The sequence below is a fragment of the Diabrotica virgifera genome, chromosome 7 (genome assembly GCF_917563875.1).
Source record: "Diabrotica virgifera virgifera chromosome 7, PGI_DIABVI_V3a".
In the NCBI taxonomy this organism is placed as follows: domain Eukaryota; kingdom Metazoa; phylum Arthropoda; class Insecta; order Coleoptera; family Chrysomelidae; genus Diabrotica; species Diabrotica virgifera.
In genome coordinates, this window is record NC_065449.1 from 94,524,614 (window position 1) to 94,538,288 (window position 13,675).

The 13,675-nt window shown below is 34.3% G+C and overlaps 1 protein-coding gene across 1 annotated transcript in view; it reads right to left on the bottom strand.

The window, feature by feature from the left end:
* Positions 1-13,675, bottom strand: part of LOC114327513 (macoilin) — a 144,738-nt gene that overhangs the window by 60,949 nt on the left and 70,114 nt on the right. Inside the window, exon 4 of the mRNA XM_028276153.2 lies at positions 5,319-5,462. Within this exon, the coding sequence (XP_028131954.1) occupies positions 5,319-5,462 (144 nt within the window). The remainder of the gene's footprint in view (positions 1-5,318; positions 5,463-13,675) is intronic.

Below are 13,675 nucleotides of genomic sequence, written 5' to 3' on the forward strand. Positions count from 1 at the left end.
TCTTAAAACCTATTTAAAATTTCAAAATAGAATTTTACCAAAACGTTGAAAATTTGGATGGCCCGGAAGACTTCTCCGGGACACGAATTTGTATTTCGGGCCATGTCCCGGATTTTTCGGACTAGTTGGTCACACTATGTATGCCTAATTACATGTCAATCCAAGTTCTTCTTTAAAATCCAAAGGTTCTTTAAAATCCGGACTTTTGCAATATTTTACGATTAAGAACGAATAGTTCTTGAACCATTCCAAAATAATTAACGCTCCTAAGCAAAATTTGCTTGCAAATTACCAAATTGAGGGAATGATTAGAACATGGAGTATAAAATGCCGTTGGAGATAACTGGTTAATGTTACGCAAGTTTAAACTACAGTCTAATATACAAAATTATATAAATTATAATAAATGTGTAGCAAAAACCAAAAAAGTTGTATTAGAGAGTAAGCGTAATGCATGGAGAAATTTTTGTAAAACTTTAAACAAAAATACACCAATTAAAGATATGTGGAATCAAGCCAAACGATTACAAAACATTTTTAAACCACAAGTAAATCCAGTGACGGAAGGAGAATGGGTTGAGGAGTTTTTAAGAAAATTATGTCCAGATAATATATTTTCAAAAATTAATGTAATGGAAAGGAAAAATTCTAACCATCCACTTTCAGTTCCATTTAGTTTCTGTGAATTAGAAATAAGCCTTAAGAATAAGAAAAATACTTCTCCAGGTATAGATAATGTACATTATATTATGTTGGCCAATTTACATCAAAAAGGAAAAGAAACACTATTAAATTTTTTTAATCAAATATGGCTATCAGAAGATATTCCAGATAACTGGAGAGAGTACCGGGTGATTCCTATTCTCAAAACAAATCGGAATCCTGATTCAGCAGAATCTTATAGAGGTATTTCATTGAGCTCCTGCATAACAAAAACACTGGAAAGAATGATAAAACTTAGGCTCGAAAGTTGGCTAGAAAAAAACAATAAATTATCACAAACACAATTTGGATTTCGAAAAAATCATTCTACTGTGGAAGCAGTGAGCCATTTGGTAACAGATATCAATTTAGCGTTTACGAAAAATTCTTCAGTAATAGCTCTTTTATTAGATGTCGAAGCAGCATACGACAACGTTAATTTAAATATACTATATAACAAAATGATACAAATAGGTCTGCCAGAATGTTTCTGTCAAAAAATAATAAAATTGTATGACTGTAGAAAAATTTATATATCGGTAAATAATAACACATTTGGTCCAAGACTAGCGATGGGTGGTTTACCTCAAGGAGGAATATTAAGCCCTTTGTTATATTTAATTTACACTTCTGATATAGAAAAAAATTTACACTCAACAAAAATTTTACAATTTGCAGATGATATAGTTATTTATCAAGAAAACATTAAAATAGAAAATGCAGTCAAATCCATTGAAGAAGGAGACAAACATATTAAAATATGGAGTGAATTACATGGACTAAATATATCTGATTCCAAAACCAAATTATGTATTTTTACAAGAAAACGAAAAGAAATACCCAATTACATCTTAATAAACAATATATCCTATCCTGTACAAAGTTATGTTAAATATTTGGGTATTACTCTGGATAGACAGCTTCTCTGGAAAGAACATATAGACCATATAGTTAAAAAAACAGAAAAAGGAATAAACCTTCTTCGATTCGTATCACACTTACGTTGGGGAGCAGATCCAAATATTTCTTTGTTGTTATTTAAAAATAATATAAGAGCTATATTCGACTACGGATCAATATTATACAGTGACGCATCACAGTGTCATTTAAGTAAAATAGACAAAATCATTAATAAATCCCTTAGATTGTGTATAGGAGCCCTAAGAAGTACACCGATAAATAATCTACAAGTTGAATGCTGTGAAATACCGATGGATATAAGACGAAAAAAACTTGGCATCAGCCTTTTAGTTAGATTGTATGAAAAAAAGGCAATTTTAATTTCCAAAATACATCAACTGTTTTTAGCAGACTTCACAGAAAAATATTGGATAAAAAAGAAAACTCTAAATATAGTAGATTTATATTCAAAAATGATAATATATGATAAACAACTTTATAAATATGACATACACCCAAATTATAATATCGACTTTAATACTATGGAACAAGTTCAGGTATGCTTTTTAAGGGACTATAGCAATTTGCCTCTATCTTTAAGAAAATTAGTGTTTATCTCAGACAGTTCACAAATGTTCAAAGATTGTTTTATGCTATATACAGATGCATCAAAAAATATTGAAGGTGTGGGGTGTGCCTATTGGGATAGCAGTAATAAAATTAGTAAAATGTTTAAACTAAATTCTATTATGAGTATATACACAGCTGAATTAATAGCGATAATGGAAGCACTAAAATATTTATCTAATATAAATCATTCAAAGTTTATAATTTTTAGTGACAGTAAAAGTTCTCTTAGTAAAATTAGTGCTATAAATCCTAAATCAAAAGTGAACTACATTGAATTATATATCATAAATAAAATTATAGAACTTCAGCAACAAGGAAAGTCTGTTAAATTGGCATGGGTTAAAAGCCACTGTGGAATAACTGGAAATGAAATGGTAGATGAATTGGCTAAAAACGCGGTGACACAAGGAGTATTAACCCATTATCTTTGTACGCCAAAAGATATTGAATCAAATTTATTCAAAGAGATTAAGAAAGAATGGAAAGAAAGGTATATTGATGAAAACGCAAATACAGGAAACCACTACAGATCCATCAGAAACTATATAACGGATAAACCTTGGTTTTCTAAAATGGAGTCGACAAAAGATATGACAAGAACCATATGCAGAATGAGATTTGACCACTGTCTTACTCCATCATATTTATTTAAAATTAATATAGCTGATAGTCCACAATGTATTTGTGGACAGTTGGGCAATCTACAACACAAAATTTTGACATGTTCTCTTATCTCTAATAAAGTTAATATGTTTTTAAATTCACTGTATTCTTTGACTGATGTCCACCATCCCGTTAATTTAAATTATTTATTAACATTAGAAAATAATGAGTTGGTATACCGACTATTGTATAAACATATTTTAGATATTAAGCTTAAATTGTAATTGTAAAATATAGAGTAAGTATTTCTTGTAAATTGTTATATGTTAAAAGATAAAGAAAAGAAAAGAAAAAAAAAGAAAAAGAAAAGAAATATAAAAAAAAATAAAAAAAAAAAAATAAAAAAAACAAAAAAAAAAGAAAAAAAAAATATAAAAAAGATATATAAAAAAAATAGAAAAAATATATAATAATTAAAAAAATATAAAAAAATATGTAGATAAAAATGAATGACGAACTTGGACAGTCCATAGTAAAATAGCTTTCGAATGAAGTAGAGGGCTAAAGAAGAATGTTGCAGTTTTTGCTGTGGAACTCTGAGAACATCATTTAGAAAAAAATAAATAAAAAAAAATATATAAAAAATTATAAAAAAAAAATACAAAAATAATTATTTATTAGTAGAATTGTTTATTATATTAGTATTAGTTTTAGGATAAGATACGAAAAAATGACTAATAAAATAAAAAATAGTAAAATTGGCGAATGGATTTAGTGTCCGCAGTCATATAAACCCAAACAAACAACAACTGGTTAATGTTGGCTTGAAGTCGGTTGTATTTTCCTGGATTATTTGACAGAAGACAAATAAAAAACTGACTTTGATTAGGAATCATAAATTAACTATTCTCTTTTGCCTTTGTCTCCGTTATCCCTATGTGATTTATTTACCGTTTTATATTTTTTCCTATATAACTACTTAAATAATTCAATGTCAATGCATTTGAGCGGGACGCGGGCCCCATCAAATGCCCAAGCCCTAGGCGGCCGCCTAGTCCGCCTAATGGTTAATCCTGCGCTGCGTACACAACATGAAAACATTTTTTACAAGATCGGACGAAAACATTTTTTACAAGATCAGACCTTAGTGAGGAGCTAAAAATCAGAATGATCAGATGAAAGTGAAGTTGGACTATGGACTCTGAAACAGACAAAAGAATAGATGTGTTTGAGACGTATGTATACAGGCGGACGCTGAGAATTCCATGGGTACAAAAAGTTGCTAACAATGAGGTACTTCGGCGCATGAGCAAACAAAAGCAATTACTAAGAAAAATCATTGAAAGAAAGATACAATAAGACTAAGTTTTCACTCTAATGGCATATAAAACAACATAATGCTATTCTACACCCCACCAGAATGAAAACAATGGGAACCTTCTCTGGTTACACCTCCGAGGCTTCTACAATATGCAAGCCATACGGATGCTGAGACTAAGGAAGATGAGGGAATTCTACAATTTACAATTCACGTCCGATCTGCTCAGCGCGGTAAAGTTCCAACGAGAATGGTTCCCTTCGTACTCCAATCAGAGTACATGTAAACCAAAAATGAATAACTATTTTCAGTTTCGTTGCAAAACGAAATTACAGCCGAACCATATTCTAGTCCAATCAGAGAGTGCAGCAAGCACCTCTATCGGTTTCGAAACTTATTAGTCTCTCATCAGGAGGCACATATGCTGCTCTCCCTGATCCAACCAAAACAAACCCCAGCGTGAAGTCCCGGATTGCAACGAACGAAATGGCATAGATGCCCTAGCGGCAACTGCTACAACAAGACTAAGTTTTCAAGGTAGGTTTACTAAGTAGGGCATCTATGCCATTTCGTTCGTTGCAATCCGGGACTGCACGCTGGGGTTTGTTTTGGTTGGATCAGGGAGAGCAGCATATGTGCCTCCTGATGAGAGACTAATAAGTTTCGAAACCGGTAGAGGTGCTTGCTGCACTCTCTGATTGGACTAGAATATGGTTCGGCTGTATTTCGTTGCAATTGGTTTTGCAACCAATTGAAAATGGTTATTCATTTTTGAAAAATACAATACTTGGTTTATGTGTTGAGAGGTGAAAGATCTGAATTACTTCAAATCATATTGAAAGATAAAGTACAGGGTAAACGATCAGTAGGAAGAAACCAGTACTCGTGGCTGAAAGATATGAGAAGATGGTTTGACCGCTCATTCGCAGAAATTTTTCTACAAGCAGTTTCCAAAGCTACAATTGCCATTCGGATCGCCAACCGTCGAAAGGAGACAGCAAATAAAAAGAAGATTCTGTTTTGTATAAATAAAACAAACAAGTTGTGGCATGTGCTGCAAAAATATACGAAGAATAAAAAACGCTATAACAATTAATTGTAAGTAGACATAATAACATAACACATGTATTTTAATGTACAATGCTTTTATTAAACAAATACTTACCTAGTGTGATCATTCCCGTGTTGATCTTGATCTTTACATTTCTCTACCGATTTTCTGTGATGTGATTTTGTAGTGTGTGTATTATGTACTCCATTGGCTATGGCCCCGTTAGGTATGTGACCATTTTTCTCATGAGATTTAGTACTAAAAATATAACAAATGTTATTTGAAACAAATTATTTGAAATTTAAATAAACATTCTTACACACTAATAACAAATACTATATAGACTATAATACGTACAACTCTTGACATGTCCCATTAATTTTGTGGCAGCAAACAAAATAGTGCCATCTAGTGGTATGGGTTGATAACCACAAACTAGGTATTTAAAAGAAAGGTATTTTTATACGATTAAATCAAAATACAAATTTAGTTGTGAGCTATTTTCTTTAATTTTATATTGGGTCTTAAATTTACATAATTTTTCCTTTTTATTATTGTTAATTTTATTTACATACGCTTTTACTAAAAGAATAAAATATTTATGTATAAAAAAGTTTTGTGACAATTTGTTCATACATTTTGGAGAGTTTCTCGTGCGGCCGATATGTGAAACAATTGAGCGTATAATGATACAAGCATATAATTTGAACCACATATACTACTCATATAAAGGTTCAAATTTAGATATGAGGCCATCTCATATTTTGCCTTTTACAAAAATGGCGGGCATTCAAAATGGCGACTATACATATGTGACTAATAGCACGATAACTTTTGAACGAGACGTCCGATTTCAACCAAATTTGGTATATAGGTTCTTTCTTTGATGTATAAGATCGAGGTCTTGAACCGGAAGAATCGGTTTACCAGAAGTTGTGTTTTTCCTGGTTTTTATGTAAAAATATGTTGTTTTTTTTTTCATTTCTTTCACCCTGTATATATTATTTTTTCAAAAAGTTAATACCGCTATTGAAAAGAGCGTAAAAATGTTTTTCAGGAAATATTTTGAACTTTTTAGTTATGTTAATTACCATTTAATAAATGCATAAAGTATCTTCACATGTACCTATGTGCGGCAGAATCGTGCAAATATTATAAGAATTATTGTGCATTTAATGGTAGAAGCATATAATTTGGACCACATATACTACACATATAAAAGTTCAAATTTAGATATAAAACCATCTCAGATTTTCCCTTTTACAAAAATGGCGGGCATTCAAAATGGCGACTATGCATATGTGACTAATAGCACGATAGCTTGTGTTTTTAACACGTGTTTTTACTGTTTTTTTATGTAAAAATTTGTTGTTATTTTTTTAATTCTTTCACCCTGTATATTAATTATTCAAAAAGGTAATACCGCCATTGAAAAGAATGCAAAAATATTTTTTAGGAAATAATATGAACTTTTTAGTTATGTTAATTACCATTTAATAAATGCATAACGTATCATCACATGTACCTACATGCGGCAGATTAATTTTGAATGCCCGCCATTTTTGTAAAAGACAAAATCTGAGATGGCCTCATATATAAATTTGAATATTTGTCTGTGTGTGGTCCAAATTACAGTTGAGTCCGCGAATCTTTACCCGTGCGTCATCATTTAAAGCATACGAAATAAATCGATGATAAGTCGGAAATTTAAATTTACTAAACGCAACAGCAAGTGACAGTAAGTGACTTGCTGTTGCGTTTAGTAAATTTTAAATTTCCGACTTATCATCGACTTATTTCGTATGCTTTAAATGATGACGCACGGGTAAAGATTCCCGGACTCAACTGTATATGCTTCTACCATTAAATGCACAATAATTCTTATATTATTTGCACGAATCTGCCGCACATAGGTTCATAGGTACATGTGAAGATCGGTTATGCCTTTATTATTTATTAATTGGTAATTAAAATAACTAAAGAGTTCAAAATATTCCTAAAAAATATTTTTACGCTTTTTTCAACGCCGGTATTACCTTTTTGAAAAATTAATGTATACAGGGTGAAAACATTCAAAAAAGAAAAAACATATTTTTACATAAAAATCAGGAAAAACACAACTTCTGGTAAACCGATTCTTCCGGTTCAAGACCTCGATCTTACACATCAAAATAGGACCTATATACCAATTTGGTTGAAATCGGACTTTTCGTTTAACAGTTATCGTGCTATTAGTCACATATGTGTAGTCGCCATTTCGAATGCCTGCCATTTTTGTAAAAGGCAAAATCTGAGATGGCCTCATATCTAAATTTGAACCTTTGTATGTGTAGTATATGTGGTCTTTTAGTTCAAAAGTTATCGTGCTATTAGTCACATATGTATCGTTGCCATTTTGAATGCCCGCCATTTTTGTAAAAGGTAAAATCTGAGATGGCCTCATATCTAAATTTGAACGTTTATATGTATTGTATACGTGTACCAAATTATATGCTTGTATCATTAAATGTGAAATTCTTATAATATTTGCACGAATTTTAATATATATTTAACATTTTCAACACTCGCTTGTATATAATTTTGAAAATACATACCTTTTAAATATATCGCACACCTAGTTCAATAATGCCACAAGTGCAAAACACAAAATTCTCAAGAAATGAGCAAAACGTTCTGTAGCAAACGCGTTATGCCCTGTAAATAATTTATTTTGAGAATGACTGGCTACAAAATTACAATTTAGGTAGCAAATTATACAGTTATTCGCTGGATCTTATTACAATTTATTAAAAATAAAACGTTAATTTTATTTTGATAGTTATGGCGATATTGCATTGTGAAGAAAGTCATTTATAAAACGATACCTAGGAGATACGGCGGCAATATGATGAAAAAATCAATTGATTTTTGCAGTTGTGGCCGTATTGAACGTATTGAATTACGTCGGTTGTATTGTGGCAGTGTATATTATCGCCACATCTCTCTTGATTTTTGCAGTTGCGGCCGTATTTAACGTATTGAATTACATCGGTTGTATTGTGGCAGTGTATATTATCGCCACATCGCCCTATGCAAAATTCCTTCAGTGAAATACCGAAGTAACTTACTTTATACTTATCCAAATTAATATTTTAGTTCAGGCTGTATTGCATTAGATGGGGCATTATATAGGCAATATTTTACTGCCTTAACTCAAAATTCGAATTTTTTGCAGTTGTGGCACAATTGAACTAGGTGTGCGATATCATTAATTTTATCTGAAGCTCCCTTTATAAGTTACAGCTAATTTTCACACTATCAGGTCTATTATTATTAAAACCCCTAGCCCATAATAAAAAATAAATTTTCTGAACAGTCTTGGGTTAGCCTTCTTGTAAAAAGAAATTGCAAGCTAAACACCCTCTCATAGGGGTGATTGGGGCAAAGTAATGTAATAAACTTTTTAGTTAATTTTGTTGCCATCCTATGTATTTGCTGAGAATCCATTTTACCGAACCTATTTTATAAGACATTTTGTATAAAAATAGAAACACAAATTACCAAGATTAGATAGTATTCCAAACATTAACAAAGTTAAAGTATGTTTACGTTGAGAAAACATACCTATCAACTCGAGTCGGCAGAGGCGCTAGTAGCAACGTGGTGCCAGTTTTCTGTCGGAGTTGGATGTATTATAGTCTATAGAATATGCTAACAATATTAAGAATGTCACCACGCCCTGGCAACGGATCAAGGAAAGAGCATGAGGAGGATGTGTTTATACTTGTAAAAAGGGCTCTAAGTGGACAAGAATTTACATTATTCAAAATAAGGAAAATTTGAGTTATATGTTTGACTGTACTATCATCATCATCAGTGGCGTTACAGCTCTTTATGAGCCAAAGCTTTCTTCAGAACAATCCTCCATTTGCCCCTGTCTCTGGCAACTCTTCTCCATGCTCTAATTCCAATAGATTTTAAATAATTTTGACTATACTATATAACGCAATAATTGTAGCAATGAAATTTAAAAAACTAGCGGAAATATATATTAGAAGAGGAGAAAAGCAGAGAAAAATAACAATAAAATACGACAATATTACAAATTCCGAAAACAAAATAGACAAAAAAGGAAAAGCATTGAGAAAAATATAAATAAAATCGAAGAACATAAGAATGTAAGAAAATGGACTTTATCGGTTTATTGATTTCCTTTTAAGAGTAATCAGATATAAGTGAAAAAAAAATTGACAATATAATTACAAATTTTACATTTTTATACTCATAACTTCATTGATTCACTATATGATAATTTATTTGTTTAATGTCCATAATTAATATTTTTATTTGGATAATTAAATGGCTGCTCAATATAAATAGTGTATTGATGATATTTTTAACTATACCATTAAAATATTTCAAGTTTACCTACGTTGTTGCATACAAAAGAGAAAAACCACTCTACAATTGAATGGGTTTTGTAAATTTACTGTTTACGCTTTAATTGTCTTTGATATAAACGTCTTTGATTATTCTAATTAAGTTTTGCGGAATTCCACTGATGCATAGTAATTCGATAACATCCTTTAGCTAAATTATATCTAAGGCTACGAAATCCAGAAATGCTGGAAGATTTTTCTGATATTTGTCGCATAATAAATACAACATCTGTACTCTTTGTACCACAATGGTATGTTTTACAGGGTATACCGAAAACCAGAGGATATAGGAAAAGTTAAAAGAATAGTTAAAGATGACATGACTACTTTTTTTCGTTCAAGTAATGAGTGCCCAATGAAATCATCAATAGTGATACGGGGTGATTATTTAAAAATTTCGAAAACGACTGGATTATAAAAAGTAGTAGAATTTGCCGGTTGACGTGTGTGTAAATTTCGAAGTGTAGTAACTGAATGTTTTATAAATGGATACTTCCCCAGCTAAGATGGCCCAGATAATTGGATAATCTGGAGAGCGCTATAATCAGAGGACTGTCGCCCGTCGTCTTCCTATGACGCAGTCTGCAGTCTCAAGGGCTTACCGTCGATAGCAGTAGACCGGTAGCTATAGTCAATGACCAGGTTTGGATCGGTGACGTATAGTGTCCGAGAGGGATGATCGATTCACTGTCCTAATTGCCACTAAAAATACGGCTGCTAAAGTGCTATGTATTTCCAGTCTTGCTGTGTGGCGCAGAGGCATGGACACTGACGGAAACATTAATGAGAAAACTGGAGGCATTCGAAATGTGGGTGTATCGACGTATCCTCAAAATATCCTGGACGACTCACACCACCAACCTAGAGGTACTGTGCCGAATGGGAAAACATAAAGAAATCTCTTTCACAATTAAGAAACGGAAACTTGAATACCTCGGTCATATTATGAGACATGATAAATATCATATACTCCAACGGATAATACAGGGTAAAATAGAAAGCAAACGCGGACCCGGAAGAAGAAGACACTCATGGTTTCAAAACTTACGCCAATGGTTGGACTAACATCGATCGAGTTATTCAGAAACGCCGCAAACAAAATTAAAATTGCTGTGATGATAGCCAACGTCCGCAACGGACAAGGCACATGAAGAAGAAGATTGCCTCGCGGAATCGGCACCTGACACCCTCCGGATACATAGTTTTGGATACTCTGGTTGACCAACTCAGCAAGAACGGTTTCTACACAATAGCCTATGCAGACGATATAACCGTCTAGCAAAGGGAAGTTTGAGAACACACTATGTGAGAGATTACAAGTTGCTCTCAGACTAATAGAAACATGGTGTAAGGAACACTCACTGTCTATAAATCCAAAAAAGACAGAGATGATACTCTTCACCAGAAAATGAAGAATCACGGGATTAATACCCCCTAGGATTCTAAACTGCAGTCTGAACTTCTCTGAAGAGGTGAACACCTTGGTATTACCCTTGACAGGAAGTTAACATGGAACTCTCACTTAGATAGTAGAGCTAAAAGAACATAATATATTGCCGATGAACAGTGTCGGAGAACGGTCGGACGCACTTGGGGCCTTTCGCTCAGGGTGGTCGTCTGGATCTACACTACTGTCATTAGGGCAATGCTAACTTACGGAGCTATGGCTTGGGTACCAAAGGTGCTACAGGCAACAGCGATCAACAAACTAAACCATATTCAACGGATGGCTTGTCTAAATATAACAGGTGCCATGAAAACAACACCAACTGCGCTGCAATGGAGTTGCTCATTGGCATTACCCCTTTAGACATATATGTCAAAGAGGTGGCGCTGATGACGATGATGAGATTACGCTCAGCGGGTGCAAACCTTGATGTAGGAATGGGACAATTGAGATGTCGTTTATGGCGGGGTGAGCTGGAGGCACTGCCCCAGCTACATGCGGGCCATGGATGCGACTTAATTAAACCTACGTTTGTCTTCGACAAACCCTACAAAATCGAAACAAGACAACATAGGGAGTCAAACGTGGCAAATGCATATTGCATCTACACCGATGCGATGGCTCCAAAACGGAAGAAGGCTCAGGATGCGGAATATACTCCAGATCACTGAATCTTAGTATAAAATGATGTATGGGCAAAAATGCTAGCGTAGTTCAGACTGAACTGGCTGGTATTTCCATAGCCTCAAAAGAGATAATCCGGAAAGGTATAGCCGATAAAACTATAATAATCTGCACAGACAGCAGACAAGCGCTACTAACCCTGAACAGACCACGTGTCATATCAGGGCTAGTAATGGAGTGTCATGAATCACTAGCCCAAGTTTCGGATGGTAAAAACATCATCCTGAGGTGGGTTAAAGGACACAATATAAATAAAGGCAACCGCATTGCTGACCAGCTAGCTAGGAAGGCAGTAGGCCTAAGACTCTTAGGACCTGGTGATCTTTTTGGCTGGTCAACTGCAACAATCGCGGAACTTGTCAAATGTCACTCCCACACGCAAATCGTGAAAAGATGGGAAGAAGGGCCAGGATGTAGACTTGCTCAGGTAACACTAAGGAACTTTGGGAAGTCAGCATCAGAAAAGTACTTAAGAATGACCAGGAAAAACCTACGCTTGACAGTTGGTTTTTCAACTGGCCATTGTCAACTAAGAAAATACCTCCACCTCCAGGAGGTATGAACGAGAAGACGAAACTGTCGAGTATGTCCTTTTTTCAACTGGCCATTGTCAACTAAGAAAATACCTCCACCTCCAGGAGGTATGAACGAGATGACGAAACTGTCGAGCATGTCCTATGTGAATGTCCGGAGTTATCGTCAATACGAGAGTATGCGTTCGGCGAGCCTTGGCCTACACCTGCCGATATAGGGGAGATGTCACCAGGTGGTTTGTCCGCCTTCCTGGAAATGGCAGGATGGATAATGAACTAAGGACGATAACCCCCCTGGGAGGATGTACAATGGGTCAATTGTGGCCTAAGTGCTGTGGGACTTGACTCATACTTCCTACTCTACAGATAGTGGTGTTCCACAAGGATCTGTTCTGGGACCAGTGCTTTCCCTGGTGTACGTTTCCGACCTGCCTTTTCGCATAAACTCTAACAAGTCCTTCTTTGCTGATGACACTAAACTATACGCAAACCCACTAACAAACTACAACTCTTTGCAAACTGATCTAAACTCTGTTGCTGATTGGTGTTCCATATGGGCGTTGCGCCGTTACCCATTAACGTGGAGAAGTGTGCCGTCCTTCATATTGGAAAGAACAATCCGGTAGTATCGTATCTATTAAACGGAATCAGACTCACTGTGGTTGACTGTCATAGAGATTTAGGTGTGATCATAACAAAATACTTAAGCTGGTCAAATCATATAAATTACATCTGTAATCAAGCCAACAAAAAATTATTTTTGCTTAAAAAGTCTTTCAGCTCGGTTTCTCTTCGAACTTTTATAAAACTTTACAATACTCGAGTACGCAGGGCCAGTGTGGTGTCCCGAACTTATTGGGGATCAAAACAGACTAGAGAGTGTTCAACGTCGCGCTACCCGCTTACCCTTCGGTCGTGTAAGACCGTCATACGAGGAAAGACTTGCTTTGAGTAACATACCGAAGTATTGTGATCGTAGACTGAGAGGTAATTTGATAGTGACTTATAGAGTGTTAAACAATGCATTTGAGGTGGGCTTATTACATATATTTACTCCTAACACAGATGAAAGACTAAGAGGACATCCGCTCAAGTTGCGCAGAGGAAATTTCCACACACGACCTCAACAATTCTTTTTGTCACATAGGATTTTCACTACTTGGAACAGCCTCCCTACTGAGGTTGTTTTAGCACCTATAGTGAACACCTTTAAAAATCGTTTGGACGATCTTTAGAACTGATGGTATTTTTATATAATTTTTATGTTTTCCTTATGTATTTTGTATGACATTTGTTTTCCTTTTACCTATTCTGTTAATTTACTGTTATATTTATTTTTCTTGGGCTTTATAGGCTTTTTTTAGTCTCTGCCCTTATTTATATTCATAA